At 48.3% G+C, this 27,696-nt stretch overlaps 1 protein-coding gene across 2 annotated transcripts in view; it reads right to left on the bottom strand.

Annotated features, from left to right (window-relative positions):
- LOC146835421 (complement factor B-like) overlaps positions 1-27,696 on the bottom strand; it is a 687,940-nt gene that overhangs the window by 227,292 nt on the left and 432,952 nt on the right. For both annotated transcript variants that reach the window (XM_085602982.1, XM_085602983.1), the window contains one exon: positions 23,855-23,992. In XM_085602982.1, coding sequence (XP_085459108.1) covers positions 23,855-23,992 — 138 coding nt within the window. The remainder of the gene's footprint in view (positions 1-23,854; positions 23,993-27,696) is intronic.

Genomic DNA, 27,696 nt, shown 5'->3' with positions numbered 1-27,696 from the left:
GTACCAGGCGATGTCGGGTGCAAACAGGTGATGAGGGGTAGCTTGTCTCCGCAGCCACGTGGTCCCTGAAGGTCGACGACGTCCAGGAGTCGGCTCACGAGCTGTCCCACGCAGGCTCTCGCTGTCGGCGGTGTCGGCGACTTGATCGAAGCAAACAAGCCTTGGCAAAAGCAATTGTAGGAGGATTCGGAAATCAGCTGTTGGTTCTGACCAGCAAGGTCAGAGGGATTGCTCCTTTGGAGGGGAGCAAGGGCCAGTCTGGAGCAACCAGACCAGCAGTGTATTTTGTAGAGTTCGTCGCCAAGATGGCCACTAGCCAGCGGGCCAGCAACCGGTTAGGCGCGTCGAGTGGCAAAATGCAGAAGGGCCCCACGCAGATCGTGGAGATGCTGGAGGGCTCACCTTTGGTGCAGATGCTGCTCGGGGGTTGGGCTTCTCAGATCCCAAAGCACAACTTGGAGGGAGCCTCGGTTGTTGCACTTGTCAGCTTGTCGTAGTCGTTCCAAGATGGCTGGCTCCACGTGTCTCGGTGCCTCCACGGGTCTCTTCTTCTCAGGGACTGTGGATCGGGCGGTGAGAGGTCTGGAGGTCCAGGTCTTGTCAGTCTCTGGGCTCGGGCTCCGGCGGGAGGCGGCGGCAAAGCAGACGTTGATGCGCTGGATGGTGCTTGCGTTAGCAAGGTGGTCACTCCCTGACCACAGGGGAGATTTTCTTCAGTCTTCTGTGCAGCAGAATGTCGAAGTTCCCGTCTTCTTCTTAGTTTCAAGTTGATTCCAGGATGTCTGAAGTCTTAGGACACAGCTCCTACCTTTAAACGGATTCTAGGGGCCGGACTACCTGCTAGGTCCCTCCCTATGGGTGGGACCAGGAAGGGGGGCGGTTACACCCCCAATCCTTTGTCCAGCTCGCCCCAGGCCCGGGACTGGTGTGCCCCAGGACCGGTTTGAACTGGCATATGCACCGAGGCTCCTTGTGAGCCACAGGCATGTCTGGTTTCTTTCAAGCCCTACCTGACCAATACACAAAATCCTGTCTGGGGTGGTGCACGCACCTCCCCTGGCAGGAAAGCCTTTGTCCACACCTCCCAAGCTGGAAGGACTCCCAGCAGCAGGAGGGCAGACTTGTGTCTGTGGTGGCAGCATCCATTTTGTGGAGCTGAGGCTATGTCTGATTTTACCCGGGTTTCAGGCACTGTACATGTCGTGTCCCTCTAGAAGGGTGGAATGCTAACCCCGTCGCCAGAATTGGCGAGGGGTTAGTATTCCAATTCGTATGACACCTTACTCGACATGTTTTGATAAAGCCAAACCAAAGATAGCATTTAACCGCGAGGTTCATAATGCACTTAAGAGTATATGGTATGACGATATCTGGAAACAGTAGAAGGAAGTTGTTCCGACCACTGCAGACAGGCTCAGCTCATGCCAGAGCACCATCTCACATGGAACCAAGCACTCTGCCTTCAGGATTGTTAAGGCCTGCCATAGGAGTGACTTATAGGTTACCAGGTGTCCCATTTAAGGTTAGGTATAGGTATACTACACCTAAGTAAGAGGTGATTACACCAACTTACCCCAGCTGAGTGATCAGCCAGTTGTGTCAGATTGTTAGGCCAAGCCTGGGGTGGCATAATACATGCTGCAGCCCTTGGCAGGCCTTGGGTACACCAATGCCCTGGGTACCTAGTGTACACTGGTACAGGGGCTGACAGGGTGATCCACTTCCAATTGGTTATGCACCTAGGGTGCATAGTTTTAATTTAGTAGAGAGAACAGCAGGCTGGGGGCCTGATTGGCAGGCCCACAGCCTCAATATGTCAAAAACCAGTGAAGCAAAAAGCAAAAATTTGGGGTGACCATAGGATAGCAGACCCTACTCTCCTACACAACCCCCCCCCCCAAACGCTGGGACATTAAACTAGCCTTGACCAGTCTCGTCTTCATGTCCTAAGTGGAAGTACCTGGAGAGACCATCTGCATTCCCATGGTCAGTACCTGGCCGGTGCTCCACTGTAAAGTCCATCCCCTGTAGGGAAATGGACCACCTAAGCAGTTTGGGGTTTTCACCCTTCATCTGATTTAGCCACAAGAGGGGCTTATGGTCGGTCTGAATCTTGAAGTGAGTGCCAAACAAGTATGGCCTCAGCTTCTTCAGGGCCCACACCACTGCAAAGGCCTCCCTCTCAATAGCTGACCAATTCTTCTCTCTGGGGGTCAACCTTCTGCTAATAAAAGCAATGGGTTGGTCTTGACCATCTACATTAAGTTGTGACAGCACAGCTCCCACACCCAACTCAGAAGCATCTGTTTGGACAATAAACTCTTTGGAGTAGTCAGGACTTTTCAGGATAGGTGCAGAGCACATGGCCTCCTTCAGGTCATCAAATGCCTTTTGACAGCTTACTGTCCACTGAACCTTTTTGGGCATCTTCTTGGATGTCAGATCATTAAGAGGGGTCACAATGGACCCATAGTTCTTAACAAACTTCCTGTAGTACCCAGTCAAGCCCAAGAAAGCTCGAACTTGAGTCTGGGTGGTTGGAGGGGACCAGTCCTTGATGGATTGTATCTTACTCTCCAGTGGTTGAACTTGGCCTCCACCTACAAGGTGGCCCAAATATACAACCTTACTCTGCCCTATCTGGCACTTAGTAGCCTTGATAGTGAGGCCTGCCCTCTGCAGGGCCTCAAGAGCCTTCTTCAGGTGGATCAGGTGATCCTCCCAGGTGGAGCTAAAGACAGCAATGTCATCAAGATATGCTGCACAAAAGTCATCCAACCCAGTAAGGACTTGGTTCACCAGCCTTTGGAAGGTGGCAGGTGCATTCTTCAGACCAAAGGGCATCACCACAAACTGATAATGCCCACCTGGGGTTGAGAATGCTGTTTTGGCCTTAGACTCCTCAGCTAATCTGATTTGCCAATAGCCAGCTGTTAAGTCAAATGTGCTCAAAAACTTTGCAGAAGCTAGTTTGTCTATGAGCTCATCTGCCCTTGGAATAGGGTGTGCATCTGTCCTGGTGACAGCATTGAGTCCTCTGTAATCCACACAGAACCTCATCTCTCTCTTGCCATCTTTGGTGTGAGGTTTGGGGACCAGAACCACTGGGCTAGCCCAGGGGCTCTCTGAGGGTTCAATGACACCTAATTCCAGCATTTTATGTACCTCAGCCTTTATACAGTCCCTGACGTGGTCAGGTTGTCTGTAAAGCTTGTTCTTTACAGGCAGACTGTCACCAGTGTCCACCACATGGGTACACCAGTCAGTTTGACTAGGTATCAAGGAAAACATATGTGAAAATGATTGTAGAACCTGTCTACATTCAGTCTGCTGATGGGCAGTGAGGTTGCCTCCAAGGGTCACTCCTTCAACTGAGCCATCTTCAGGGTTCTGAGACAACAGGTCTGGGAGAGGGTCACTCTCTTCCTCCTGTCCCTCATCTGTAGCCATGAGCAAGCCCATGTCTGCCCTGTCAACATATGCTTTAAGCCTGTTAACATGGAGTACCCGGTGGGGACTCCTGGGAGTTCCTAGGTCCACCAAGTAGGTGACCTCTCCCTTCTTTTCCAGGATTATATGGGGTCCAGACCATTTGTCTTGGAGTGCTGCTGGGGCCACTGGCTCCAACACCCATACCTTCTGTCCTGGCTGATACTCAACCAAGACAGCCTTTTGGTCATGCCAAGCTTTCTGTAAGGCCTGGCTTGCCTCAAGGTTTTTGGACGCCTTCTCCATATACTCAGCCATCCTGGAGCGGAGACCAAGTACATAGTCCACTATGTCTAGCTTAGGCTTTTTGAGAGGTAACTCCCATCCTTCCTTCACCAAACACAGTGGGCCTCTCACAGGGTGCCCAAACAACAATTCAAAGGGGCTGTAGCCAACTCCTTTTTGTGGGACCTCTCTGTAAGCAAACAGAAGGCAGGGTAGAAGGATGTCCCATCTTCGCCTGAGCTTTTCAGGTAATCCTTTGATCATACCCTTTAGGGTCTTGTTGAATCTCTCAACAAGCCCATTGCATTGTGGGTGATAAGGGGTGGTGAACTTGTAGTTGACACCACATTCCTTCCACATAGCTGTCAAGTATCCTGACATAAAGTTGGTACCTCTGTCAGATACTACCTCCTTAGGAAACCCCACTCTGGAGAATACTCCCAGCAGGGCCCTGGCCACAACAGGTGCTGTAGTGGTCCTAAGGGGAATTGCCTCTGGATACCTGGTGGCATGATCCACTACCACCAGTATAAATCTGTGCCCAGATGCAGTGGGAGGATCCATGGGACCCACTATGTCTATTCCCACTCTTTCAAAGGGGACCCCCACCACAGGTAGTGGTATTAGGGGGGCCTTTGTTGTGCCACCTGATTTGCCACTGGCTTGGCAGGTAACACAGGAGCGACAAAACTCCTTTGTATCTTCATTCATGTGAGGCCAGTGAAAGTGAGGGACAAGTCTGTCCCAAGTCTTGTTCTGGCCTAAGTGTCCTGCTAAAGGAATGTCATGGGCCAAGGTAAGAAGGAAGCCCCTAAATTGCAGAGGTATGACCAACCTCCTGGTTGCACCAGGCTTGGGGTCTCTAGCCTCTGAATAAAGGAGCCCTTCATCCCAATACACTTTATGGGTACCTTGAGCATTCCCAGCAGCCTCAGCAGCAGCCAGCTGTCTGAGGGGTTCAAGAGAGGGACAGGATAACTGAGCCTGCCTCAAGTCAGCCCTTGAAGGTCCCCCTGTCCCCAGAAACTCAACCTGATCAGGTTCAAGCTCTTCAGGGACAGTTCCTTCAGGGTCCTCTAGATCAGCTTCCTGGGAAGGCTGATCATCACTCTGAGGCAGGGGGGAAGGCACAGCCTTTACCCTCCTGTTCTTCTTCTTGGTAGGTGCTTGGTCCATTGTTCCAGGATCGAAGACCTGAGGTTCAGTGAGGCACTTTTTGGCCTGTGACCTGGTCACAGCAAGGACATGTGATGATATACCTAACATCTCTGCATGAGTCCTGTACTCCACTTCTGACCATAGAGAACTCTCTAGGTCATTGCCCAACAAACATTCTACTGGGAGGTCTGCACTAACCACAACTCTTTTGAGGCCAGTTACCCCTCCCCATGAGAAGTTAACAACTGCCACACTATGTGAAGTAGTGGCATTGCTGGCATTGGTCACCAGGTAGTTCTCACCTGGTATGTACTGTCCAGGGTCCACAAAGCCTGGTGTCACCATAGTGACACTGGCACATGTGTCCCTGTAGGCTTGAGCCACTTTGTCATTAATTAAAGGAGTCTGTCTGTACTTGCCCAGGTTACTGGGGCTCACAGTCAGGGACAAATCAATGTCCCCATCACAGATCAAGACTGCCTGTGTAAGGGTTCTGTCTAAGTCAGAATCTCCTTCAGTTCCCATAGTGATTCCCACTACACCCTTTGTCTGGGGACCAACACTGCTAACAGTAGTACTGGGAGCAGGTGCCTTAGGGGCAACAGTGTTGGGGGCTCCACCCTTTTTGCAATCACTAGTCCAGTGAGTTGTATTTTTACAATGATTGCACCAGGGTTTCTTCTGACCTTCTTTCTTCTTCTTGGACTGTTGGGACCCACCCTCCTTAGCAGTAGTTTGGGGCCCTGTTGAAGACTTCTGGTCTTTAGGTTTCTGATCTCCACCCTTTTGGTCTGTTTTCTTCTGATCACCCCCTTGGCCCTGGTTCTGGTTCTTTTGCTTAACCCTGGTTCTGACCCATTTGTCTGCCTTCTTTCCCAATTCTTGGGGAGAGGTCAGATCAGAGTCAACCAAGTGTTGATGCAGTTGCTGGTTTTGACAGTTATTTAAAATCTGTTCTCTCATCATCAAATTATACAATCCTGTAAAATCAGATACCTTACTTCCCAGCAACCAACCCTCCAAAGCCTTAGTGGCACATTCAACATATTCAGACCAGTCCTGAGTCTGTGTCTTTTGGGTGTCTCTGAACATTAACCTGTACTGTTCAGTGGTTAAGCCTAACCCATCTACCAGAACACTCTTCAGGACTCTGTAGTTTCTGACATCCTCTTCTCTAACCGTGAGGAGTCTGTCTCTGCCTCTTCCTTCAAAGGAGAGCCAGAGGATTGCTGCCCACTGGTCTTCAGGAACCTGCTGTACTTTGCAGGCTCTCTCAAGAGCAGTTATCCATTTGTGGATGTCATCCCCACTTTTGTAGGGGGGCACAACCTTAGACAGGTTCCTATTGTCAAAGACCCTATCTTTGTCCTTAGGGACAATGCTGCCACCAGTGGGTATAGACCCACTCTCTCTAGGTTGCCTAGCCTTGTTCAGTTTTTCTTCCATCAGGGCTACTTCTAGCTCCTGCTTCCTGATCCTCAGCTGGGCTTCCTGCATTCTGGCCTCATGTTCCCTCCTCTGAGGGGTGGTCATCCTTTTCCTGGAGTGACCTTGAGAGCCTCTAGAGCCATGAGAAGCATTGGAGTCACCTGAGCGATTCCTTTGCCTCCCAAGCCCTGTGTTAAGTCCACTGGGGAGATCCAATGGGGTGAACCCATTGTCAGTCCCCAATAGCCTTAGTTTAGCTGGGCCAAGTATAATACTTGGCACTGGGCTAGTTCTCCCTTCATCATCACTACTTTCTGTATCCTCACCACTTTCCTCCCCTGTAGTATGGTTCTCATCTAAGGGATGGCTATTGGAATTGGTACCTCTGTAGTATCTTCAGAAGGGGGGCCTCCTGTTCCTGACCCTAAGGGGGCTAACTGGGAAGCTTTCTTGAGTGCTCTCTGATTCTCATCATTCTGTAAGAGCTCTCTGAGCTCAGCAGAGTTTGGGTTCTTGGGCTGTTTAAGGCCTCTAAGAGTTGCCAAATGCCTGAGCTCATTCTGATTAAGGGTAGCAAAGCTGGATGTTGCCCTCTGGGGGTCACTCTCAACAGAGATGGGTACAGTGGACCCCTCTGCCCCGGCCATTGCTCTTAAGTGTGGGTGGATGTGTTGCAATCTACCTACACTTGTGTTTACCTACTAAACCTATCTAGTAGTTGTAGTCAGGGTGTGCTACTCCCTTTGCTCTACAACAACTAAGTTCAGTAGAACTTATGTATATCTAATCTTGTTTTATATGTACCTACAGGTACCTATGTGATCTTTCAATTGGTAACCAAGAGATTACAATGGTAAAACACAGCAAGCTCAAATCCAACCGCTGCTCACCAATGTGAGAAGTTGGCCTGGTATATGATGCTCACTAGTTAAAGTGATCACCTTGTACCATGCCAAGCAACCCTTATGGTGTGGTTGTAAGTCAACCTTTTCGGACTAGCTGCCCTAGTGGTAGCGTAGGCTAAGCAGTCTTTGAGGCTAAACTCGTGAAGCGTGTTAAGCCAGCTGTTTTACCAAATGTAACCCCCTTTTATACCAATGAAAGGACACCACACAGATATATATTCAAAATATATATGTATTTATTTCTCAAAGTAACCCCTAGTCTCTTTATGAGCACAGGAGCACAAATCGTCAAACAAGATTATCACAGAATACACAGAAGTTGCACGTTATATGGATAGGCCCTGGTGGCCACTCAAACCATATACTAAAATAGTGGTATAAGTACCACGAACAGAAAAGGGAAAAGGCCTAGGGCCTCTAGAATCGCTGGGCCTACAAGGAGCTAACGTCAGTTAGTGACCAGGAGGTCCACGGGTGGCGTGTGCAGAGCAAATAGTCACACGCGTGCTCCCATAGGTTTCAATGGGTGCGTAAAAAGTACAAAGTTACTGCAAAGAGGATCTTCCGGATGGACTAGGAACTCAAGATTTGGAACACAGGCACTAGAGATGTAATACTACACTTGGGCACAGGTGTGCCAGCTTTACCTCACCCACAGGAAGCGGGTGCATAGGCCTCGAAGTGCGTCGGGTTGCTTCTATCTGTTCCGTGGAGCTTGAAGACAAAGATGCTGCAGGCGGTCGGTCCGGGAGAGATGCAGTGGATCCAAGAGTGGATCGGAGATGTTGAAGACCTGTAAGCAGAGGGGACAGTGTTCACAGTCACTAGCCAGTGACCAGCGTGGCACCAGGTGGGTACCAGGCGATGTCGGGTGCAAACAGGTGATGAGGGGTAGCTTGTCTCCGCAGCCACGTGGTCCCTGAAGGTCGACGACGTCCAGGAGTCGGCTCACGAGCTGTCCCACGCAGGCTCTCGCTGTCGGCGGTGTCGGCGACTTGATCGAAGCAAACAAGCCTTGGCAAAAGCAATTGTAGGAGGATTCGGAAATCAGCTGTTGGTTCTGACCAGCAAGGTCAGAGGGATTGCTCCTTTGGAGGGGAGCAAGGGCCAGTCTGGAGCAACCAGACCAGCAGTGTATTTTGTAGAGTTCGTCGCCAAGATGGCCACTAGCCAGCGGGCCAGCAACCGGTTAGGCGCGTCGAGTGGCAAAATGCAGAAGGGCCCCACGCAGATCGTGGAGATGCTGGAGGGCTCACCTTTGGTGCAGATGCTGCTCGGGGGTTGGGCTTCTCAGATCCCAAAGCACAACTTGGAGGGAGCCTCGGTTGTTGCACTTGTCAGCTTGTCGTAGTCGTTCCAAGATGGCTGGCTCCACGTGTCTCGGTGCCTCCACGGGTCTCTTCTTCTCAGGGACTGTGGATCGGGCGGTGAGAGGTCTGGAGGTCCAGGTCTTGTCAGTCTCTGGGCTCGGGCTCCGGCGGGAGGCGGCGGCAAAGAAGACGTTGATGCGCTGGATGGTGCTTGCGTTAGCAAGGTGGTCACTCCCTGACCACAGGGGAGATTTTCTTCAGTCTTCTGTGCAGCAGAATGTCGAAGTTCCCGTCTTCTTCTTAGTTTCAAGTTGATTCCAGGATGTCTGAAGTCTTAGGACACAGCTCCTACCTTTAAACGGATTCTAGGGGCCGGACTACCTGCTAGGTCCCTCCCTATGGGTGGGACCAGGAAGGGGGGTGGTTACACCCCCAATCCTTTGTCCAGCTCGCCCCAGGCCCGGGACTGGTGTGCCCCAGGACCGGTTTGAACTGGCATATGCACCGAGGCTCCTTGTGAGCCACAGGCATGTCTGGTTTCTTTCAAGCCCTACCTGACCAATACACAAAATCCTGTCTGGGGTGGTGCACGCACCTCCCCTGGCAGGAAACCCTTTGTCCACACCTCCCAAGCTGGAAGGACTCCCAGCAGCAGGAGGGCAGACTTGTGTCTGTGGTGGCAGCATCCATTTTGTGGAGCTGAGGCTATGTCTGATTTTACCCGGGTTTCAGGCACTGTACATGTCGTGTCCCTCTAGAAGGGTGGAATGCTAACCCCGTCGCCAGAATTGGCGAGGGGTTAGTATTCCAATTCGTATGACACCTTACTCGACATGTTTTGATAAAGCCAAACCAAAGATAGCATTTAACCGCGAGGTTCATAATGCACTTAAGAGTATATGGTATGACGATATCTGGAAACAGTAGAAGGAAGTTGTTCCGACCACTGCAGACAGGCTCAGCTCATGCCAGAGCACCATCTCACATGGAACCAAGCACTCTGCCTTCAGGATTGTTAAGGCCTGCCATAGGAGTGACTTATAGGTTACCAGGTGTCCCATTTAAGGTTAGGTATAGGTATACTACACCTAAGTAAGAGGTGATTACACCAACTTACCCCAGCTGAGTGATCAGCCAGTTGTGTCAGATTGTTAGGCCAAGCCTGGGGTGGCATAATACATGCTGCAGCCCTTGGCAGGCCTTGGGTACACCAATGCCCTGGGTACCTAGTGTACACTGGTACAGGGGCTGACAGGGTGATCCACTTCCAATTGGTTATGCACCTAGGGTGCATAGTTTTAATTTAGTAGAGAGAACAGCAGGCTGGGGGCCTGATTGGCAGGCCCACAGCCTCAATATGTCAAAAACCAGTGAAGCAAAAAGCAAAAATTTGGGGTGACCATAGGATAGCAGACCCTACTCTCCTACACCCACTTCCCCTGAGTAAGTGACCAGGAGCCCAGCTCCCACAGCCGCGTGGCCTGCTAGTCAGCAGCCACCAACCAAGGCCCCCCTACCTCTCATAGGATAACATTGGGCCTAACTCTCTCTGCACCCAGTCGCCCTTGTGCCGCTGGGGGTGAACTAACTTTACCTACCTGACCCTGGGAGACCCCTGAGTCTATGCCCAGAACCTTAACTCTGCCAGTCGAGTAATTACCTTTAAACCGATAACTCAATTTTTTCCATAGGGTAACATTGACTGGCTTATTCTGAAATTTCTTGTGTGTGGACGTTTCAAAACTTAAAATATTCACCAAAAATCAGCCGAGTAACGAAAATACTCACCTGCTCTTAGATGAGCTCCCAGTGCTGGATCTTGGTGCCCAGCACTGACTCTGAAAAATACTTACAACTGTACTTACCAGTAACCCAATTTTCTTCCATAGGAAATCATTGACTGTTTTTCTGTGATATTTCTTCTAAGTGTCAATTCCTGCAATCTTTAAATATTCTTTAAAAATCGTATATTATCCGAAAACGTAATTACTTACCTGTTTTGGATAAAGGTCCCAGTACTGAGTCTAGGCACCCAGTACTGGATTACAAAAGTAATGAGAACATACTATACCTGCAACTTGAATTTTCTGCTATAGGGAATCATTGACTGTTTTCTATGAAATATTTTCTAAGTGTCAACTTTTAAAATAGCAAAATATGATCTAAAAATCATCACAGTAATTAAGTCGACTTTTATCACTTGATTCCAAGTACTGACCTAGGACTGAATCTAGTATCCAGTCCTGGAATTCCAAAAGTAATCCTAAAAGTAATCTGTGGCAAATAACATGAAACTTCCATTGAGCTCAATGCATTATTGTGTTTAAAATAGTGTTGCCTATTGCAACCACTTGTAACTGTTTACAAAAGTCAATTGCCAAAAGTATTTATATAAAGCATCTCATTCTGAGAAAGTATATTTTAATTCCAATTGTTGGTTCTAAAATAAAACAAGCATATATTTTTTATATACAAACCATTGGCCTAGAGTTCAGTTCTTGAGTGTGTGAGACCATTTGCTGATTGAGTGTGTGCATCAAATGCTTAACACTGTCCTCTGATACTGCTTTACTGCTCGACCAAGCTACCACTTTAGAGAGTAAGGTTATATCTAACTTTAGCCTCTGCCAAGCCTCTGGGGACTGTGGACTCTGTACACCCTGTACCTATTTGGGAACAGTATATACAGAGCCACTTTCTCACAGTTAACTGCTTTGATCGAGAACCCTCTCACTAGTAACCAATGCCAAATTGATAGAGATTCTAGTGATAGAATTCTGGACCTAGTGCTGCCTTATTTTTTGAGGAAATGCATTGTTGTGGTATTGTCTGTTTGGACTAAATTTCTGTTCATTTTCAACACTGGTAGGAAGGCTCTAAGGGCTAAATGGACTGCTTTAATTTCTAGTACATCTTGAAAATAAGCTTCCCTACCTGTCAGAGAGGTATACATGACAATCGTTTGGTTTGGGAACTCCTGACGGAAGGGAATTCCTCTTAGGAGATTGAATTTAGTAATTGGATGCCTGTATGGAAAGACTCAGTCTGTCCTCCCAGTTGTCTTTCCATTGAGTCTAATGACCATCTAGGTATTGTTGCAGTGGTCTTATGTGGAGGCGTGCATTGTCACCATTGCTCGTCTCTAGATGCGTAAATGCATGAGGCTATGGACCCCAACAGGAAAGAGAACTGACAAGAAGAAAGAGATTTGAATATTAACTGGTGACATATTTACAAAATGGTAGATACTCTCTCCCCTTAAGGACACACTTCTTCCTATTTAGCGATTAGAGTTGCTCCTAAGTATCTGAGGATTTGTAATGGAATTGATGCAGATTTTTCGACATTGATGTGCAGCCCCAGGCGATGTAATAGTTTGTTTATTATGTTGAAGTCCATTTGTGTCTGATGTGCAGATTATGCTTTGATAAACCGGTCGTCCAAGTATGTAAATTCTTTTCCTTCGGAGATGAGCGGCTACTACTGACATGTACTTAAAGAACATCCTTAGAGCTAATTTCAGTCCAGATGTAGGACCTTGATTTGCAAGAGGGTGAGAGCATTTCTGTATTTTGCTTCTACAGGAATGTGGAAACAGGCAACTTGCAGAAGCACAGAACACATCGAGTCTACTTTCATAAGCTGGGGATAGATTTGATGCAAAGACAACATTCTTTCTGTTTTTGAACTATTTCTTTACTTGTCTTACATCTGGAATAGTTCTGAATTCTTGTTTGGGACCTTTCATGGGTACCAAGAAATATCTGATAATTGCTTTTTCCTCTTTGAGAAGGAGGAAGGAGTTCTATTGCAGTGTTTTGGAGGAGGGATTGTATTTCCTGATTCAGAAGCTGTAGTTGGTATTTTGGTGCTGGTTTTGGAGTGATTGATGGAGGGGGAGCATTGAATTGAAGTGTGGGTGGGGCATTGAATTGAAGAACATAGACAGATTGGATGCTTTGTAGGACCCATTTGTCTGTAGTTACTGTTATCCACGCTTGTCAGATGGTTTGTAATACTCCCCCTCAATGGAGTGGGTAACAGACAAGAAGGAGGAGTCGTTCACAGCTTCGACAGTGAGCGAGATTTTGAATACAATCTCTGCTGTTGTTGGTGCTGTTGACCTCTTTCTCTACCATTTCTCCGATGGTATTGAGACTATTGTTGATGTTGTTGACCTTCAGATTGGGAGTAAGAGGACCACTGAGCAGTTGCGGCCGGCATGGCGCGCGGGTGGGGGAGGCCGGCGCTGGGGCAGGGGCTGCAGGGGGGGTCACGCGGTGGATCGCAATGGAGGGTGTGAGCAAAAATAAATAAATATAAATCACTTACCTTTCCGCTGCCGGGTCCCACGTCGCTGCTCCTGCTCTCCTGCTTCCGACTTCAGGATCAGGAAGCAGGCAGCCAGGCATCCTCCCCTTAGCCCATCAGAACGCTGTAATGCAACGTTGTGATTGGTCTGAGCGCTGTGACACGGTGCTCAGCCAGGGGCTGGAGAGGTGGGCATGTTCTCCATGCTGGATGTAATGCAGCCTGCATGGAGAAGAGTAAAGTGCGCATGACTAGTTTGGCCGGCCCGAAGGGGCCGACCAAACAGTCATTGCACACTTAGGAGTGGGCAAACCACTCCTCCCCTGCCCTGCTCTGTTAGCAGAGCAGCCCCGCCCGCAAAGGAAACATAAAATTATAATAACCAAAAGGTATTACCATTTTATGTTTTTGCTTCTCGCACTGCGAGAAAGCAGTGGGGAGACACTCCTCCGCCATGGCGGAAGAGCCACCCCTGCCATTGAGGGAATAGAACCCGCTGTCTACATTGGTATCTAGAATCCCTCTTTTTATATTGAGAATTGTAATTTGTTTAATTTCCTTCAAACCAATAGCTTTAAAGTCCCCCATTTCTTTTTTCATGCATCGCATTTCCTTATCTGTGTGAGGACCAGATAGAATTACTACAGTGAACAATAAATTTATGATCCTTAACTGCACCTATGGTTCTAAAGTTATCCTGAGCCATGAGGCTTGGCGTAGAAATTTCTCATGGCAGTATGAAGTCACTGCTAAGTCTGCTGAATCTATTCCAGCACTAATGGATTGGTTGCTGTCTGTCTGTCCTTCTTGGACGATTTCTAAAAAGTCTTGTTTCCTTTCTTAGGGAGGTCATTTGCAAAAGCAAGAAGAGACTCCCATAACGCTCTGTCAAATCTACCTAGGACTTTATGTTTTAAAAACCACAGCGGTCGACCCACAGATCTTTCTGCAAACCACATCTAGTCTCTTACTCTCCTTCTCCGGTGGGATTATTCTTTCAATACGCATGTCTATTTTTTGACTACGGACACAATGACTGAATCAGGTTTACGTTCTTGTCTGAAGTAAATGGGATCTTGTCTGCTGGTTTGTACTTTTTTAGAAAGTCTAGGTGTTGCTGGCTTTACCGTTGCTTGTTGTTAAGACTTTTTTCCTTAGCTAATTCTGCAAAATTAGGACCAACAGAAGATTAGGTCTTGGAGAGGCTCTGGGCTCTGACGGCTCCATGATCACTGCTGTTTTTGGCGCTTCCATTTAGATGTTTCGTTTTTTTGGCTACTCTTATCAGGAAATCTTGTCAGGTTAGTACGTCATCAAAAGAATGTGTTCTAACTGGTGATGCTGCTGGAGATGTCGGTGACAAGAGGTAAAGGAGTCTGTGATATGAGGCACTGAAGTTGTGGGTGAAGTTGTGGTTCTTTTCCCCCTGTGAGGACAGTGGGGACATGACTCTTGTGGATCCGGTGTTATTGTTTGAGGTATAAAAGGTCTGGTCACATAGCTACAGCCCTAGGGACCTTAACTTGACCTTGTAGTAGCATAGTCCATGGAGGCATTGCAGGAGCCGTAGACATGAAAGGCTTTACGGGAAGGTCCAAATGTTTGAATGGTTCTTGAACTGGAGTGTCAGCTAGAGTTGTGAACCTTGGAGCTGATAACGGGTCAGGATGCTCCAAAGGAACAGCTTCATGTGCAGATATGGAGAAAGCTGACGCGGAAAACACTCTTTGACATGGATCTCCTCAACGGCAATCTCAATGACGGCATCTTCGAGCCGTGAGGTCTTGACGTAGAGGGCCATGGCATTGAAAAAAAATCAACATTGTAGGGTGAGACTACAGTGCAGGGGTCACCGCTACCGGCATGGATGGACCCACAGGAGTCTGTTCCTGAGGCATTGACGTCTGAGGTGCCATCGAACTCCTTGACGGCAAACATGTCTGTGCTGATAGTTTTGATGTTGACCTGTGCTCGTGGGTGTGGCGAGAGTGTTTAGAATGATGGCAATTATGTTTTCTTTAACTTCTCTCTTTAAATCTCCTTTTGTGGGAGTCTGATTTCTTCTAACTTCTCCCTCAGCCTGATTCCCTCTCTATGTTTGAGGGCATGTTTTGTCATTTTCTGACAAAACCTGCAGTCTTTTACTAAATGTGTGGTTTTCAGACATCACATACACACTGCATGAGGGCCTGTTGTAGCATTTTGTCTTCCACATGAAGGGCATTTCACAAAAAGAGATGGCATTTTCAGTGGAAAATGTCCTCCCCTGTTGAAAGAAATGGGGAGAAAGGCAGCTGGAACTTGAAGATTTTGAATGAAGAAGAAAAAACGTCAATGTTGAAGGAAAAGCATGACAAAAAAACTGGGTTATTATTCCTGACATGTTCTGAGATCCTCTCAGCACAGGCTGGAAAAAATAGCTAGATCTTTTGCCGCAAACTGCTAGTATATGGCATGCAGGGACAGGGACGCTTCTGGCTTCTTCAAGAAACAGCACATTTTTATAGGTATGTTCAGCCTGTGACTTGACTGGTGCCCTTTCCCTGCATTTTTCCCTAACACAGAGGGAAGGTAAAAGGTTATGTGGGATAGAGTTGCACATATCTTCAGCTTGGTGCTGCAATGTGGTATTAGGGTCTTTCTTTTTAAATGGGGATTTTCCTCTTAGAGGAATTGCTGGCAAAGCTGTGCAGTCCATATATTGGAAGAGGTGCCACCAAACTGTTTAACAATGAGTTGTCTACCTTCAACGACACATTAACTTTCATGTATATAAAAGAAGTGTCCCAGGGTCGCTGGGCAAAGTCTGAAATATTCTACATTTATGACTTTGCGTGAGTATCTTACCATGCAGAAACAAGATTAACAAAAACAGAAATGCCAGCTGGTTGAATCCAACCCTCCCCAAAGAGCCTGAAAGGTCTTGCCTCTTGTGGTATCAGCAGCATCTCTCATGAGCAGCAGCACATTAGACCTTTTTAGCAATATCTACAAGAACAACCAGTAAGAGACAGTGAAGCTAACACCTGCTCAGAGCTCCATCAACTGGTACTAATCCCTCCAGATCAACAATAACTGAAGTTAAGCCCCTCAGATCTCAATTAACTAAAGCTAACGCCGTCATATCTCCTTTAACTGAAGTTAACCTCTCCTGATCGCCATGAAATCAAGCTAACCTCTCGGCTTTTCATTAACCAAAGTTAACTCCTTTGGATTTCGATTAACCGAAGCTAACCACTTTTAACCTCCTTAACTGAAGCTAACCCCTCATATGTCCATTAACTGATCCAAACCCCTTCAGATCTCCATTCACTAAAGGGTTACCTCTTCTTGTCTCTATTGACTGATGTTAACCCCTTTGGTTCTCTATTAAGTGAATCCAACCCCTTCATATCTCCATTAACTGAAGCTAACCCCTTCCATTAACTGAAGATAACTCCTTCAGATTACCAATAACTGAAGCAAACCTCTTCAGAAATCAATTGACTGAAGTGACCCCTTCAGATCTGCAGTAACAGAAGCTAACTCCTTCAGATCTCCATTACCTGAAGATTAGCCCTTTAACGTATGATACACCCTTCAGATTTCTTTCCTCTCCTCTGGTGGTCAGAAGAAAAATTATTAAATGCAGTCCTTCCCAAATTGATGGGCCCTTCATTAGATCTTATAGAGTGGGTTTAAAGTGCCTGTTAGGGGGTGTGGCCAAGATGGTGGCGAGGTGAGATGTGTCCTCTTGTCTCTCCGTCCAGGGAAATATCAGGTTCGGGCCAACTGCAGCCTATACTGGACTTGGATCCTGTCCGCGACTGCACACTGAGGTCGGCGGCCCCCGCTTCGCTGGTGAACACCCTCGGTGCGGAGGTGTGGAGCGGAAGATGCCGTGCATGAGATCGAGGCCTCCGACTGGAGGCCGATCCACAGCCTCAAGTTGAGGACTGTGCCAGACCGGCGCTGCTGCGTAGCGACCCGGAGGCTGGTGAATTTGTGTTTGGTGCCCCGGCCCCTCTCTCAACCCGGGGCATTGAGATCACCTCATCGCTGCTGAGGCCGATGGCATGAGGAGTTGCAACAGGCACTGGCGGGGATTCCGGAGCTGCGAGGTGGTTATGCGGAGGCTTGCCCAGCACCCAGTAATCACACCTGGAGACCGGGGACGAGAGTCCGAGATTGCCTTCACCTGCATTCGAGCCGGCAGATGGTGGGGTCAGTGGTGGAGGTTTCTTCCTGCTTGTGACATCGTCCGGCCCCGCCCTGTGGCCTTGGAGAGCATCGGAGGTGAGAGGGAGCGCTTGGGTCGGCCGTGCAGCACGCCACACGTGGAGCCCTCCATCGCAGCTCCCAGTGCTCGCTGCCTACCTGCAATGACCTGGGGAGAACTTTTGGGTGGTGCCTCACATCCACTGGAGGGGCCACACGCAACTCCCTACGCTAGCAGCCTGAGCAGGGGAGCACGAGTGCGACTGCTGGTAGAAACCGCTGCCGAGGGTGAGGCCCGGCTCCCCGCAGAGGCGGCCCAGCTGGGTTCGGGTGTGGCTTGTGGTGGGCTAGAGGCTCCCCGCTCGTCTCCCTACCAGAACACGTACAGTGGTTTCCCGCTTTGGAGAAACTGATGCCAGTGGCTGTGACTATGACCTCTTGGACAATGGTGGTGTGTTAGGGTTCCCGTACCTCGCCAACAGTGAGGGGCCTTCGTACTGCGAGTGCCCGTTGGGACCTGTGGAGGTAGATTTGGGCAGGAAGTGTGGCCCTGCCATCCACACGCTTGGTGGGCTGTGCATCTTGGTGGATCTATCGGATAATCTGTATTAGTATCATCACCGCGCTGGGGCTGGAGTGGTCCCCTACTTCTGATGACACTGTGAGGGCCCAGCTTTGAGAGTGCCCCCGTCCTTGCCCCACCGCATTGGTCGAGGTTGTGCTGGGGCCTGTGGTGACTTCGTTGGATGTGTCTGGCCCTGAGAATTTCTTGCTAGGCGGTACTCTCTCACAGGGACACTTCTTAGCGTCTTCATGCTCACCCTAGGTACCCGGCTGGGGCGGTGCGGTGGCATACAGCCCACGATCTCGCTTACGTCCCCTTCTGGCTTGGGCAGCACTATGGCCTCCACGCGGGGGAAGAAGAGTAAGTCCCTCCAGGAGCTCTTCGCGCGCCCTCAGAGGGGAACGCCATCGAACTCTGCAAAACAGACTGGCACTACCTCGACATCTATGGGTGGACCTTCCTGGAATCCTTGTCCTCAGCTCTCTGGGACGATTTACATACTGTGAAGCGGGACCTCACTGCGGAACTCAAAGACGTCGGAAAATACCTGGATAGCATTGGGGACCATGTGGTAGCTTTGGAGGACAAAAGCGACACGTGTGATGAGGAGGTCTCCTTCTTACAGCAGGAACTTATCCACATACATGACCAACAGGTGGACCTCCAGACTCACTTAGAAGATTTGGAGAACCGCTCCCGACGTCATAATGTGCGGATTCAGGGAGTGAGGCCAAGCGCAGAGGCGAGCGATATATTCCTGTTTGTGTGTGAACTTTTCAACCACATCCTAGGTAATCCCTTGGATGCTGAGCTCCGGATCGACAGGGCGCACCGTGTGGGTCCCTCCGCTCCGACAACGCCCCACCTGTTGACATCTTAGTCTGTGTACATGATATCCGCACCAAAGAGGAAATTCTTTGGAAGGCCAGGGCACAGCATCCAATCACATTTAGGGATCAGACTCCGGTTCTTTATCAGGATCTCGCCGCCCTCACACTTCAAAAACGTAAGAACTTCCTCCCCATCACTGCAGCTCTTCGCCAACGCAACATCACATACTCCTGGAGCCACCCATTTCGTCTTATATTCCGCTACAATGGCAAGCTCTACTAACTTCGCTCCCTGGCGGAGGCCAGCAGGGTGCTGGGGATTGAAATAGGACCGAGGACCCGACAATGCAAAGCCACGCTGGAGGCAACAACGGCGTCGACGCCACCCCAACCGCCAACGGAAGAGATCACAAAGAGACAGCAGGATGCCCTTGAGGCATTGCCTGTAACCCTTGCTAAGACACAGTCCTCGTAATGGGCCTGAGCCTTGTATCTATCTCTTAGCTTTTCTGTTCCTTGGGTGGTTGGGGGAGGGACGGGGGACGCAACTGGCCACGTAATTCCGGTATTGATGTTTCACCTGATCTTCCGCGGAAGATGGACTGTGACCAAGACTTTTGCTTCGTGTTGGCACCTGTTGTGCCGGGGTCTTCGCTCACTATTTCAGGGGCTCTTCTTCTCTCTTCTTTCCTCCTGCACTCCTCCCCGGTCTCTCAGCACTGCTGGGCATGGCTTCCCGAGCTGGCAACAGACACTCCCCAACCTCTCTCCGCTGCTGCAACCGAGCGCTCTGCCCCGTCCCAGACCATGCCTGCTTTGCCACGCACGATATCCCCTGCTGTAAATGCCTACTCATAGTATTAAAGTCCTCACACTTAATGTGCAGGGGCTTAATAATCCCATCAAGCGCCGAGTGATTGTTGCTTACCTGGAAAACTCAGGGGCTGACGTGTGCCTATTATAAAAAACTCATTTGCTGGCCAAAGATTGTCACAGACGTCGGTCCCGCGCTTTACCTCTGGCTCCTCCATATCTGCAGGGGTGGCGATTCTGATCTCTGGGGCTTTTAAGGGGAAAGTGGTGCAGAAGGAGGCCAAAATCAAAAGCAGGTTGCTTACTTACCAGTTTATGATTGGGGGCCACACACTGATTATAGGGTCCATCGATGCCCCTAACGAAGGACAGGAACAGTTTCTCCATGACGCCTTGCTCAAAGCTACTGCGACTCCTGTGCGTAGTTTACTCCTGGGGGGACACCTTAATCTAGTTCTTAATAATGAATTTGACAGATCCGTGCAATGCTATGGTGAAGCGGGTGCCCTTTCCTGTGCTGGGCTTACTAGACTAGGCGATCTTGGCTTGATAGAAGTGTGGAGACACCATCACCCACACTCCAGGAAGTATTCTTACTACTCTAGCCCTCATAGGACTTACGTTTGACTGGATTATTTCTTGGGCACTAAGACTCTCAGTGACATCACAACCTTTTCTGACATGCTAGTTGCCGCCTTATCAGACCATGCTCCTGTAGTGATTACCCTGACTTTACCCCCTGTCCGGCTGCCCACCCAGCGGTGGCGCTTCCGGGTTACCCTCTCGCACCGTGCAGACACCGTTGCCCAGATTCAGCGCACGCTCGACGACTACCTATCCCACAATGACAACTCTGACACGCCTGTCTCCACTAGATGGGAAGCCCTAAAGGCAGTAGTTAGAGGAGCAATTATTGCTCTCTCCTCTGCAGACAATGCGAAGCGCAAACGCAAGCGGGAGGACCCCACCCAGACAGTGCATGAGCTACCGGCGAAAAGGAGCTCTGCGTATCTGACATCAATTGAAGGCAGCTAGATCGCAGTTAGCTGCCATAGATCGCGATAAAGCTGAATATGCGGCGCTAAGCCTGCGCCATTCTTTTTACGTCAGTTGGGACAAGTGTGTTCGGCTGCTAGCGCACAAACTGAGGGAAACCCGGCTGCGTGAAGGAGTCCAGGTAATCACGGATCATGTAGGCTGCACACAAACAGAGGACTTTGACATAGCTGAGACGTTCAGGGATATTTATGCACAACTGTACGATGCGCAGCACCTAGAGCTGCAGGATATAGACGCGTATCTAGATCAGGTTACTCTTCCCAGCCTGTGCCAGGCGCAAACAGAGCACATAGAGAGGGAGATTCGTCCAGAAGAAGTCATCTCAGCCATTTCACGCTTAAAACTGGCTGAATCTCCTGACCCGGATGGCTACACCGTGGCTTTCTATAAGCAATTTTGCTCTACTCTTGCTCCTCTTCTCACTCGTCTTTTTAATTATTTTGCGTCTTCGGGGGCGATCCCTCCTTCCATGCTCGAGGCGGCTATCGTGGTTATTCATAAGCCCGGAAAGGATGAGACACTCTGTGGGGCGTACAGGCCCATCTCTCTTTCAAATATTGACCTTAGGCTGTACACCAGCATTCTGGCGGCTCACATGGCCCCCTGTATGCCTGGCATCATCGACCAAGCGGGTTTTATCCCGCAGAGGCAGACCAGTGACAACACGAAGCGAGTGCTCCACCTCATTGAGAAAGCTTCCCGCATCCCGGGAGAGTATATGCTCCTGACTATAGACGCCGAAAAGGCATTCGATCGAGTACCCTGGCCCTAGCTGGAGCAAGTGCTGATCCACTTTGGCCTTGGGGAAAAGATGAGAACTCGCATTCTCAATTGCTATCGAGGCAACTACGGCCGCAGTGCGGGTAAATGGGCATACGTCGACCCCCTTCAGTATCCATAGAGGCACTAGACAGGGGTGCCCTTTGTTGTCCCTGCTCTTTGCCCTATACATGGAACCCTTGGCGCAAAGAGTTCGGGAGCATCCCCAGATCACGGGTATACGCTTTGGCAGTGATTTCCATACCATCAGCTTGTACGCGGACGATGTCCTGGTCACCCTGACAGATCCGGCAACGACTCTGGGCACCCTTCTGGAGGAGCTGGACTCCTTCGGGAAGGAGTCCGGGTTCAAAATTAATGTCACGAAGTCCACGGCTTTAAATCTCTCTCTATCGCCTCAGAGGCTGGCAGAATTGCAGGCTCGTCATCCAATTCAGTGGTCTACTGACACAGTCCCTTATCTGAGAATCCGTCTAGTCCCTACGCTACCAGCGACAAGGTCGGTCAACTACAACATCCTGCAGTCCCACATCCGCGTGGATCTTCGGTGCTGGAAATACTACCCCATCTCTTGGTTGGGACGCATTGCCGCTGTCAAAATGACGATCCTTCCCAAACTCCTCTATCTTTTTTAAACACTCCCTCTCCAGCCTCCCACTGGTTGGCTTCAGAGGGTGCAATCAGAACTCTCTCACTTCATCTGGCAGGGTCGCAAGCCAAGGATGAAGCGGCTGGTCAGTTTCCTCCCCCCAAATGAAGGGGGTCTGGGGATTCCTAATCTTGTGCTTTATTATAAAGCTGCACAGCTACGACACCTAGTGGAGTGGAGCAGGGCCGAGTCAGAGAAACACTGGCTTTTCCAGGACTGTGCAATAGCGGGCACCTCTCTGATGAAGATCCTTTTCCTTCGGAAGCCTCAACGTCCCCCCAATCTTTATGCCTCCCATGTGACCCGCTCCACCATTGCGGTTTGGGACCAGACGAACAGACAACACGGACTGACGACTTTCCCTTCCCCGCTTACCCCTGTTTTTGGCAAATCTGACTTTGGACCGGGGGTGGGAGAGACCTCCTTCCCTCTCTGGAGAACCACTGGCTGCCACGCGCTCGGTACTCTGTACGATGCGGATGGGGTCGTGCCCTTTGCACAGTTGCCCACTGACTATGGCCTCTGTGTACCTGAACGCTTGCACTACCTGCAGTTGCGACACTGGGCCTCATACCCTGACAATAAATCACAGGCATTTCACCCATTATGAGCGATGGCTGATAACGAGTTCTTCAGACAAGAAGTTATTCTCGGACCTGTACAGAATGCTTCTGTCTCACTACACTCATACTTTCCACGCAGGTCGAGCCCGATGGGAAAGGGACCTGGGCCGCGATCTCACCAGTAAGGAATGGGAAGGGATCTGTTACAGGGCACAACACACTGCGACTCACACTGGTCTCACTGAAACGTTTACAAAGCTAGCGTATTATTGGTATTACACCCCAAGCAACTGCACCGTTTTGATGGCTGAAGCGGGTGTGGGAAGGTGGGTAAACTTGTCCATCTGTTATGGGACTGTGAATTCCTGACCCTTTATTGGACTCAAGTTCTAGATGAAATCGACAAGTATTTAGACACGGAGCTCCCTCGGCTCCCGGCATATGTGCTCCGAGGTGTCCCTAACCCGCTCACCTACCCTTTGAAATCCAGGAGGGGGAAACAGATCGCTTTCGCGTTGGGCACGGCCACATAAAACATCCTCACATATTGGAAATCCACACGTATCCCAACTCTTGGTGGCTTCACTGACTGTGGCACATACTAGGCATGGAAAAGATCTCACTCACCATGGCTGGCAAAGGTTCCGGGTATAAATTATGGCAGCCATTTCTGGCCCTATTAGCACAGGACTTAAGGGAATTGACATGCCCGAGTTACCTGCCCCTTCTGCGTCTGACGACACCGAACGCTCTCACTTCAGAGGCTAGCCCCTCGGGCTAGGGTGCCGCTCATATATAGACGGGTCGGGTTGGGGGGGGGGGGGGGGGCGGTGGAGGAAGTGGGTGAGCCCTATCCTATTCCTTTCTTTCTCCTCTCTTTCGGTTTCTGGGCTAGGCTGGGGGGGCTGTATTGTTACTCTTATATTTATAGACTGTCTCCCTTGTAATTTCGTGTGTCATTGCATTGCATCGGGGCCCGGCGAGGCCCGATTGGTCGCACTGCTCCTTTATACTGGTATACAACGATTGACATTTGCCAAATCATAGAGTGCCTGTTATATCCTTAAATAAATAAATGCATAGAGAGTAGCATTGTTAGCAGCCACTACATTGTCAAGTAGGGTGAGTGGAGCCCAGGTCCCGTCTGCAGTTGTACGCTGCCTCCATAGTGATACCTTTTTCCTCGTCCTTCGTTGATGTTCAATAACTTTACTCAATTATTCTTACCTGTAGTCATGTTTTAGGGTGAATATTGGAGAGATGATGTGAAGATGTGTTAATATTTACAGTTTTTGTAACTGCCTTATCGGGGACTCAAAGCAATTTCTGTATGTCTTTCAAATCTCAAATGCATCATTCAGTATTAGCTTAAAAAACACACGATTGGGTGTCAGAAGCAAAACAGACTCCGCTGCTTTACAGGATGTGGCATCTCTCCTGCCTTTCCAAACCCCACACACTGTGTTGTAGCACTGAAAGGCCAGCCATGCTTTCTAGTTCAGTACATTCACGCGAGCCCCCTCCTCGTTATTCCCCTATTTATGTATTTATGAAGCAACATTAAAGGCTCACCTATCATGTCATCAAAGGTTTTCTGGAGATCGGCTATGTCCTTTACTTTGAAGACGTGAGTCTCCTTCGGCTTTTTGGAAGCCAGCGCGTTGATCTCCTCATCGTTTACATCATAATTCAGGCCGAACACATAGACATCTAGGGTCAACAAAGATCAGGCATTCAGTTGATGTCTTTGATGTTTTGTTTGACAGCTGTCTACATAAATGGAAAGGTGGGAAGACTGGCACACATACAAATGGGAAAGAGCGACATAAAGAGGGGAGAAGGAAACTAAGAGGAAGACACACAGAGAAAGAAGGAGACAGGCATATACAAAGAAGAGAGACAGACAGGGCGAAAAAAAGGAGATAGATCTATGAATAAGGAGAGCAGAAATACATATAGAGAAGGAGAGGAGACAGACATACACACTAACAGGAGAACACTTATAGGCAAAGAAGGGAGACAGACATACAGAGAAAGAGGAGAGATAACGATATAGACGAAAAGGGAATACAGGCAAAAGGCAACAAAGACGCATGGCCAAACAGGAGAGAAAGACATATACAGAAAGAGGGGGCACAGACTTATAGAAAAATGGGAGTAAACATGGTTGGGTGTCATAAGTAAGATTGTACATCATCTGGACATCAAAGATGCCCTAAGCATGAGAGTTGGGAAGGACCTTTCCTTTCTGCAATTTCTCTCCTTCAGGCTGGGCGTGAGCAACCAAGCCTCACTCCAGGATCTGGAAGGGGTTAAAAGGAAAGGTTTCTTAATCTGAAATCCTAGTTCTCCTTCAGGGGAACCTTTTTTGAAATCATGAGCACTGAGCAGCCCTGCACATGTGCGGGAGCCTGGAGCACTTCTTACAAATATATCTTCCTGTGTGCTCAACTTTCTCCTTACTTCAGAAAGGCCAAATTCCCACATAGAACATTTCATTTTTTTGCAGCCTATAAAGTAGTTAATGTTGGGCAATTCTTGTAATTTATTTTTAGAAAAGCCAACCTAACTTTAAAAAATAAAAACTTTACTAGAAAAAAGGCAACTTTTGCTAAAATCCTCATTAACAAACCTTGTTCAAAGGGAATTGAGTTCAAGCAATGAGGACAATGTAGACATCTCAATGGAGTATACATACAGCCAACATGAAGGCCTGCCCCACCAATTTAAATGTGGGTGGACCTTTGGTTTGGCTACGGCGGTGACTACTCTGTCACGGCCACAGCCAAACCACTCCGATGTCTTAACGGAGTAAGGGCCATCGGAGAAATGGCTACATGTTCTCCCCACCAATCAGGATGGGCACACATGTAGCCATTTTCATTCTATCTGTCCCCGCCAGGCAAACCCTGGTGGTAAGGTACAGGGAAATGCAAATTATGCTCCCACGCTATGGAAGAGGACTCCAATTCCAAAGGAAGCTTTACCTTCTTTATGTCCCAAAAGAAAGTCCTGTTTCAGGAGTGAAACTAACAGCGCCTGCAGTTGACGCAGACACTCTCAAGAATAGTCTATGTCTAATGTAAGATATGTATCTCAGCAGCGTGCATCTTTCATAACTCCTAAAATATTTCCAAGTTCTGAGAAACTTTTTCTTCCCTCCTATTCTTTCAGCATATAGGGTTTTCCTTCTTACAGTCTAGCAATAGCACAGATCTTGAATCCAGGGATATTGGGAAGTCTAAAGAGCCTTGAATGAACAGGATGTTCTTTGTCCAAAACCCCTGTAGCTTTGAACATCCTCAGATCATTTGTTCCCATGTGCTCACCATACTACAGCTGGGACAGCCATTAAAAGAGGCATTCCAACCATGCAATGTTCGAGGCATAGACTAACCAGTGGGCGTGCATCGACATCGACATAGAATGAAAGGCGCCCCTACCCCAGCCCCTGGCAATTAAAGGCAGATATTTCTTGCCACTTGTCCTGAGTAAGATTTAAGCCGGTCGTCCACCCCTTTTGTACGAGGCGAAAGGCATTATCCATAGAGTAGTTCCTTCAGTATCTCCCCTGCAGGTCCTCTTTGACGAGGAAGCGGTTTTCTAACAATGGTTTGTTTATGAAGTAAATATATGACGATTTCTGTGTGAACTGAGGGAAGCTTCGCCTTGAGAAACTCCCAAGTTATTCCCTCGGTATCACTGATCCAGTATCCAATCTTTCCTATCTTGACTTTTTCCATTCCTGATTGTACATTGTAGATCTGGTGGACATAAGAGTTCAAGGCGGGCTTGAGTACGATCTGTGCAATTGAAGATTGAATCACCTGGTATTATATTATGAAATCTAACATGCATGATTAAAAAGGCTGCCAGGTATGTAGGCTTTCCAATCTGGGAGGGCCATCCCTCACTCTATTTGACAAAGATTTAACTTCTCTAGACTTATCCGATGTGAATTCTTTTTCATATAAAGCTAGTGCTCTTTGTATTTATTCTAGTAAAGAATTCAATTGTAAAGTGCACCTGGAGTGCAGAAAACAAAAAATGTAATAGGTAGAATGTGCATCCTAATTATCACCCCCCTTCCTACAATCGTGATTGGTAGATTGTGCCATTTGTCTAACATAAATTTAATCATACCCATACAAGGATGTCATTTAATATATAAAGATCCTCCAGGTTTTCTAAGACTCTATTCCCCAAATATCTGATTCTGTCTATATGATAAATCGATTGCAGAGATTGGAGCATTGAGTCCACTTCTGTATTGATAAACAGCATTTCGGTTTTGGCAGTTTACACTTGATACCCAGAGAGGCTGAGAAAGATGCAAGAAGCTCAAAGAGTTTGTTAATAAGATTTGTGTTCGGCTGGAGATATAACACCAGGTCATCGGTGTGCATTTTGGGGCATATTTACAAGCCCCTTGCGTCACTTTTGCGTCACTTTTAACATGGGAAAAGTGACGCAAAAGTGGCGCAAGGGGCTTGTAAATCTGCCCCTTTGAGTCTAAGAGACTCAGGGATAGCTGTCTTAAGTGCCTCCGATGTCCTCAGAGCACAGGGAAGGGGCTCTATAAAAATCGCAATAAAAAACGCAAACAGCAATAGGGGACACCCTTGCCTAGTGCCTCATGATTTTAATCAGAATAGAAGTTTTTACATTTAAATAAAGGTGCACCAAAAACCCTTTACATATTTTGACAAATGACTTGGTGAGTTGATCCAGAAATGTAATTTCCTCAAGAACTTAAAACAAAAAGTTCCAACCCACCAATTCATCCTTTTTTTCAGCGTCTACTCCAGGTATCTTATTCACAGTGAAGTAGTCGATGGCCTCTACCAGAAAGTGCATTTTAAATTATGGTTGCTGTGTTGATATAAATCCATTTTGATATACCTCTGCCAAACTTGTAACTACCTTAATAAAGATTTATAGATGGGGTTCAATAAAGTAATAGGATAAAATGAATTTACATCCTTTTTTTATTGGGAAGCATATTGTACTTCCTTTCCATAATGATGGTGGGAGATTCCCTCCTTTATGGGTGTCATTAAAAAGCCCTGAGTGGACCCTTCAAATATTTAAGCGAAGCGTAATACTGTTCAGATGGATCACCATCCTCTCCTGGTGCCTCACATCTGGGAAGCTTTTTAACCCTTTTCACTCCCTCCTACTGAGCGGATAAGCTTGGCAGCCACCTGTGTGGTACACAAAGGTGATTGGTGTTGAGTGCAGAGACTTCAGATTTCTTCATGCATGGAATATACATTTTCTGCATAGATGTTTTTGATAATATTCAACAAATATACCTTCAATGACTTGGCTGTTTATTTCCATAGAGGCAGTTTTTGGATTATTATTCTAATTGTGCAGGAGCAAGGCCTCCAGGCTAGTAATTTGCCACTGAA

This window comes from Triturus cristatus, chromosome 4_2, assembly GCF_964204655.1.
Source record: "Triturus cristatus chromosome 4_2, aTriCri1.1, whole genome shotgun sequence".
Classification (NCBI taxonomy): Eukaryota; Metazoa; Chordata; class Amphibia; order Caudata; family Salamandridae; genus Triturus; species Triturus cristatus.
The sequence above is the reverse complement of the archived record's forward strand: the minus strand, read 5'-3'. Positions and strand labels throughout refer to the sequence as shown.